General features: G+C 35.9%; 1 protein-coding gene across 8 annotated transcripts in view; it reads left to right on the top strand.

Moving 5' to 3' along the window:
• LOC106883147 (cyclin-dependent kinase 20) overlaps positions 1-7500 on the top strand; it is a 55783-nt gene that overhangs the window by 13957 nt on the left and 34326 nt on the right. For 2 of the 8 annotated variants that reach the window (XM_014934046.3, XM_014934050.3), the window contains exons 1-2: positions 2816-3641; positions 6926-7014. In XM_014934046.3, coding sequence (XP_014789532.1) covers positions 6940-7014 — 75 coding nt within the window. In that variant the 5' untranslated portion in view covers positions 2816-3641; positions 6926-6939. Of the gene's footprint in view, positions 1-2815; positions 3642-6866; positions 7015-7500 lie in introns of those variants that run through there. The other 6 variants (XM_014934048.3, XM_089350996.1, XM_014934049.3 and 3 more) reach the window with 5 other exon arrangements.

Raw genomic sequence — 7500 nt, forward strand, 5'->3', positions numbered from 1 at the left:
ATTAATGGAACAAGGATTAGATTTATTTAAGTCAAACTATAAAATAACTATAACACTACCAATACAAGCCCTGAAATAATGGAATAAAAAGGATCCTTTTAGAGTCAGGCATTAAATAAAATGAAATATATAAATTATTCAAGGTTTGAGAACTAATTAAAAACATTAAGGACTAATAAAACATCCTATTCTTATAAGCTTATAAGCAACATGCTAGAGAAAAAAACAAGAAAAAAGTATTTTGAAAACTATATTAACTCAAAAAAATCACTGCATTAGAAAAATACCTGGCAAAACTAAACTTTCTCTTACGTTAAGAAACCATATATTCCTCAGAAATTCACTTTTAGTGAGTGTTTTAGCACTAAACATGATTGATAATATGTTTTAAAAAAAGCCTTCTCTCATATACTTTGGAATGAGCAGAAGAGAGTCCAAATCAAAGATTGTGAAGTGTCACAGGTGCTGTTCTACAAGTGGAATGGCAAAAGTCAACAAAACATCACAAATATGGGAGAATTTCTAAATGCAAGTATTTTCAGCAAAATGAGTGGATAGTGACAGCTGGAAATTCCAACACAGTGTGGGAAGGTTGACAAGCACATATATATATATATATGCTTGTCAACCTAATTTCACCCCTCTCATAGGGAGTGGGTGGAAATTAGTAACCAGGGTAAAATGAGTAATCTCTGATTTCTTGTTATTTTCTCCCTACCTGTTTGAAATCATTACATTGCAAGTATGGCATCATCATTTTGTACTGTTGTATCATCTTTAAGAGTAAAACTTGGTCAGCATAGTTACTGTTGTTGAAGTTGAGAGAGTCCAAAACATATTACCTTATCTTGGCTTACTCATTTTGCCCAGCTAAATTTGTCTTTTATATGCTCAAAGAGAACGGCAATAATTTTCTGAAATAGTAATCAAATCATGTTATGTTTTTAATGCATTTTGCATTTGGAGAAGGTCATTTGTAAGAAATATATTTTGTCTCAAAGTCAAAAATGCAATAAAAACTCCTCATTGTCCCCTCACCCCTCATTATTTCATACATACATAAACTGATGCAGACTTTGTGGAGTTAACACTGAAAATATCACCCACATCATAAGCAGTTGTTTGAAAATGTCATCATGGTGTCATCTACCAATGAGACTTGATGAAATCCATCAGAAGGGTAACTTAATGAAATCCATCAGGATAACCCCGAAGACACAGAAATAAGAACCCACAGTATGGTAGAAGCCAGAGCCACTCATAATAAAGAGGAGTACTGGTGGAATGTCCCAGTGAAAACCTGATATAATGATTTGGGGTAGAGTACAGCTGTGGAAATTAGCTGCCCAGCAGAAGTTAACATAAAGCTGAATGAAGATCAGTGAAAAAGAGAATACCTACACCGAACAACCGAGAAATCTGCAGTTACTCTACCCAGATTACAAGTTTCAGGTTTATACCTGTAATTATTGGAGTACTGGGATATGTAACACACTGCCTAAATACCAATCTTGAGAAATTAGGCTTCTCAAAACCAAAAAGGAGAAAGCTAATTTGAAGACTACAGATCAAATCCATCGCTGGAACTGTAAAAATCAGTAAAACTTGCCAGAATTTTATCATTTAAATATATATGATCGTGTTTAGATATGCAAACTATATCCATGAGAATACATACATAAAACAAAATATACAAATCTGCGCACATACAAACAAAAATACCCTGTTGGTGATGTTGAAATTCCAATGAAGGAGCCTTGGATCTAGGTTAGAAACCGACTCTTTCTCTATTGGCAAGAAATCTTGAAATAAAACTGAATAGACACATATATACATACGTACGTATGTATGTTGTAATTTTCAACTCCAATACTGAACAGAAGTGAAGGCTTTTGCGAAATTGACAGATTTTATATTAAATTAAAGTGAAACAATTTTTTGTACGTAAATAAGCTGAACGCATATCCCTTGTTTATGAGAAGGTGGGGCGTTATTTGAGGAAGGTTTGTTCGCTACTTCTAGTTTAACGAGCGACCATGTAGCGCAGTGCTTCTCAACCTTTTTTTTTTTTTTTGCCTATGGACCCCTTTGATTTCTATTTTACTCTGCAGGACCCCCATAACCATTCGATGTTTAAATAAAATTCTATTATATTTTTATAATCGAATATTATTTGGAATTGCATAGAAAAATTGTTGAAATATTTTGTGGATTGGAATTGGAGAAGTATAACCAATTTTATTACACGTAAATTTTAACAACAAAATCGGCACTATCATGCTATTAGCTGTCAGAAGTGAAAGTGCTCACTGCTAGTGAAGTATCTGTCTGCCTGCCTGCTTGTTGCTGGCCTGTCGATTCTTTGGCTACTGACAGCTAATACCATGACTGGCCGGAGCGTCTGTCTCTCTCTCTATCTATCTATCTTATATGGATGCCGTTTGAGAACCACTGACGGAGGCTTCGTCTTTTACCCATGGCCTGTTAGTAATTGCTTGTCAGCAGCGAAGCAGCGAACAAAATATTCGCTGAAGTGGAATGCAATGGACAAAAACAAATTAAGCCACGCCTATTAAAAAAAGCATGTTTTTGTTTAACAAGAGGACTGTCCTATTTCAGTGAATATATGGTGAAAGACGTTCCAGTCATGACCATCCCTTTCTTTTTTCGAATATGGTGTATCTTGGATTGTATTTTCAGGCCTTGTGTCTGTAGTAGAAAAACATATCTACTATGTCCCTGCTGCTTTCAAGATGGTAGGGAGATTTGGCTGTTGTTTCTAGTAAGTCAAGTGACCGAGTATAGAGTCCTCCCTGACTTTGAAAAAGGAAAAAAATATATGTAATATTAAGAGGGTGAAAATATTTCTGTTGTAACAATTACGAAAGATTAACAAAAATAAATAATAATACATGTTCATATCAAAGAAAATTCGATTAATTCTCCTTAACCTTCACAACATAAATTCAAATGAAATCAAGAAATGCTTTCAGCGAAGTTTAGGCTTAGCTATCTAATCGAAGTCCCAAGAATCGTATGTTCTGTTGCATGAAATACGGGAATTCTAAAAATGAAGAGAAAACTACTCTTCCTTTCCCATGAAATACAGGACTTTGACCGACAACGTTTCCAAAACTCCGCCATATTTTCAACTATTGTGTATATGTATTCGTAAATTGAAAATTAATTTTCAAATGATCATCCCCGCAAAAATAAATAGGCGATGGTTCGTCTTTATCGCTAATAAATAAATAAAATAAAAATAGAATATGAAAACTACAATATACAGATAGAAATGTAGCTAAATTAATACTGTTCTCGTAAAGAAACGAGAGAAATATTGTTATGATTACAATAATGGCGGTGCCCTTAGCAACGAACTAATTATAAACATTGAATAAGGAATATTTGACATACAATTTACTTTGATTCGCCTACGTTAAAACGATTTGATTTGAATTAAAGGGTGAATAAAATTGTTCCAGCTATTGATATTCCTTGGATTTCCTAAATAACTATACTTATGTTTTTGTATAAAAGCAGCACAACTGAACATTTTTAGTTACTTTTTCAACATAAGCTTTTGTCGAGTAATTGATTCACAATACACTCAGGGCAATTTTGGTAGTGAGAAAGAGTAGGTAAGTGTATTCTTTAATATGAACTAATTTCGAACGCTGTTTAAAATAATTGGCAGCATTTGAAATTAATTCACTTATAAGTATTAAAGTTTCTAATAAATGCAATTAAATAGCAGGGTATCTCGAGCGCTTTATTATGTTAGATAAACACCTGTTTATCTAACATAATCAAGATTCTGATTCCCGATCGAACCCGTTACTCTTTATGTCGTTAATGCCAGTTAAAACGTTGAAAATACCACATTTAATTTTGTTTCTCTGGTAAATAATATAAGACCTTTAGTTGTCTATCTTACCTGATTAGGCAAATAATTTTAATAAATGCACTACTTCTAAAATATTTAATCTTCTATTTTACAACACGAACCGATGCGTTTATCTGAGATTAAATTTAAATTGTTTACAGCGAAATTGTCGTTAGCTCTTCTAAACTTTCAAAAAAATTACCCTAAGTTCATATCCCCATAACGACAGGTAAAATTTTCTTATAATTCCATTTTTTCCCCAAAATTCGACCCTAATCAGCAGCTGGCCCTCTTCAAAGCTGAACTAATACTCACATTAGAGTACTGTTCACATCCATGAGGCAGGGCTGTTGCTAAACACATCGACATTCTAGACCAGTGTCTCTAATAGAGTGTATGTATGATGTGAGGCCAGGCAAATAGCAATATTCAAATAAATTTAGATAGTTTTTAAAACTTGTCCAAAGCCATGATAAAGAAAGATATGAAAGAACGCAGCTGTGATAACGGACTATTGAAAAGGTTGCAAGACGCAACGAGAATTTTAGAAAAAATAAATAAGTAAATGAGTGGAAATCGAACCGGTGTGTGTGTTAAATGATAAGGCACTAAAAGAGAATGACTCTCCCTAGACACAATAATATATAAAATTATATGAAGAAGAAAATTGTTTTCGTTTCTTATTCATAAAGAAAGAGTGGGGTAAAATTTACCTTTTTTTTTTTTTTTTTTTGGTGGAGCCTGGAATTTGTCAGTTTGAAGACTTGTTCTGGACTATATTCAAAAGATAGTCATTTGGTTGATAGGTAATTATTCCCTCACCAAAATGCTACATCAACGAAATTAGGATATGCTGTTTCAATTTTTTGTCTTCTAAATTAGCTAGTAATACATTTTCCACCAGTGCATACTTGTCTTTTCTATTCTTGTTATATTGTGTCTCACCTCTGATACTCTATACATGACAGAATTCTCTTTGTCTCTATTACGGAAACAAGTGAAGAATAAAAGATGAAAAATACATTAACAGACAGGCTGAACATCAGCCACATATTTCCAAACTGGAATATCCTGCAAAAGTTATGTGCACAGTCTCTTCTCTGACAAACTTGTAAAATAATGTTTTGTAGCCATAATATTTTACTTCTTGCTTATAATGTTTTGTTTCTCATTTTATTTCTAATATTGAAGCCAGTATGCTCCGCTGGATGTGTAATGTAAATGTGCATACCCGTCAGAGTGTAAGTATCTTGAGAGAAAAGCTGAACATAAGAAGCATCAGTAGTGGTGTGCAAGAGAGACGATTGCGCTGGTTTGGACATGTAGTGAGAATGAATGAGGATAGCTGTATGAAAAGGTGCCACTCCCTGACAGTTGAGGGAACCCGTGGAAGAGGTAGGCCCAGGAAGACCTGGGCTGAGGTGGTGAGGCAAGACCTTCGAACATTGGGCCTCACCGAGGTGATGACTACTGACCGAGACCTTTGGAAATGTGCTGTGCGTGAGAAGACCCAGCAAGCCAAGTGAGATCGTGCCAGGGCCCCTGGACTGGCTCTTGTGCGGGTGGCACATAAGATGTACCATCCTGAGCGTGACCGTTGCCAGTACCGCCTGACTGGCCTTGTAGGGTTTTCGAGCGAGATCGTTGCCAGTGCCCCTGGACTGGCTCTTGTGCGGGTGGCACATAAAAGACACCATTTCGAGCGTGGCCATTTTCGTGCGGGTGACACGAAAAAGCACCCACTACACTCTCTGAGTGGTTGGCGTTAGGAAGGGCATCCAGCTGTAGAAACTCTGCCAAATTAGATTGGAGCCTGGTGTTGCCATCCGGTTTCACCAGTCCTCAGTCAAATCGTCCAACCCATGCTAGCATGGAAAGCGGACGTTAAACGATGATGATGATGATGATGATTGATAGGTTTCACTGTACAAATGTTTATGATAAAATAGAGAAATGACAAAAAATATTTTATATTGTTTATCTAGTAGAATTCAAATTAGATAACATAAATAAATAAATATATAAGTGAAAGAAAAAATTATCTAACTACTATGTTATCTTCACAAACTAATAAGTGAAAGAAGAAAAAATTACCCAACTACTATGTTATCTTCACAAACTTTTTTAATGCATGCCCCTTGAACGTTGGGCCTCACTGAGGCAATGACAGGTGACCAAGACCTTTGGAGATATGCTGTGCTTGAGAAGACCCGGCAAGCCAAGTGAGACTGTAACTGTGGCCTATGCCAGTGCAGCATAACCAGCCCATTTAAGAGTATCCTTCAATCATTGGGCAATAAACAGCACTTGCAAAGACCTGTTGAGGCAAGTGAAGTTGTTGTTGTGGCTGATGACAGTACTGCCTGATTGTCACTCATGCTGGTGGCACGTAAAAAGCACCATTCGAGCATGGTCAATGCCAGTACCGCCTGACTGGCCCTCATGCTGGTGGCATGTAAAAAGCACCCACTACACTCTCGGAGTGGTTGGCGTTAGGAAGAGCATCCAGCTGTAGAAGAATTGCCAGATTGGATTGGAGCCTGGTGCAGCCTTCTGGCTCACCGGCCCTCAGTCAAACCGTCCAACCATGCCAGCATGGAAAGCAGACGTTAAACAATGATGACGATGATGATGATTCTAAATAGATATTTAAGATATAATGAAAGTTAAAAATCATGGATTTATGGGGTCCCAATAATGCCACAGATGGTGAAAGTACATTATTCTATTTACATAATTAAAAAAAAAAGGTGGGTTAACTCAAAGCTGATTAGTTAGTTTTCAGGGGAGCATGCAGCTACAAACTATTTGCATTATCCAATGCCATATAACTTATCTAACAATTTTGATGAACAGATGTGACAGTATAAACAAGCAATTAGAAAAGGAGTAATTTTCATAATTTGTAACAGTTAACTCAGTTTTTAACATAACAATCAAATATAACTTCTTGTACTCATTTATAGTTAGTTTGTTTCAGCAATTTATTATTATTGAAACTTTAATACTGGAAGAATTAGATTTCTTTTCATGGTTCAGATGTCACACACACAATGGAACAGTATACCATTCTTGGAAACATCGGAGAAGGAGCACATGGCATTGTTTTCAAAGCTAAATATAAGCAGGTAAGATTTATCAATATAGCTATTGAGCACTAGCATAGCTGGAGTGGAGCAGAGGGGGCAGTCCTTCCCAGGTGGCACTGCTTTTGGGTCTGCTGTAGGCTATAAGCCTTTATACGCTGTATTGAAATTAAGTAATACTGGTTTTAATATCAGGACATGAATACTACCCACCATTAAATGCAATAATCAATATAGTCACTGTGCAATTTGTATCTTTTGTGGGGGAAGCAAACTGAAGGGCCACCCCTGGTGGCACACACTCTAGCTACACCACTGTTATTTAGTACAAATGTCCATTTGCTGTTAGAGGAAGTAGGAACTAATGGGTGCTATTTCTTCTCATGTTTCACCAGTGCACATTTGTTTAATTTCTGGTTCAATTGAACCTGTTATTTCACTTATTTACCATTGCTTGTAACTATTAGTTAGAATTTTAATCATAAATTTGTCAACTCCAACGCCCATATTTGTTATGTTTAATATGAT

Source organism: Octopus bimaculoides, chromosome 4 (assembly GCF_046866305.1).
Source record: "Octopus bimaculoides isolate indiv1 chromosome 4, ASM4686630v1, whole genome shotgun sequence".
Taxonomy (NCBI): domain Eukaryota; kingdom Metazoa; phylum Mollusca; class Cephalopoda; order Octopoda; family Octopodidae; genus Octopus; species Octopus bimaculoides.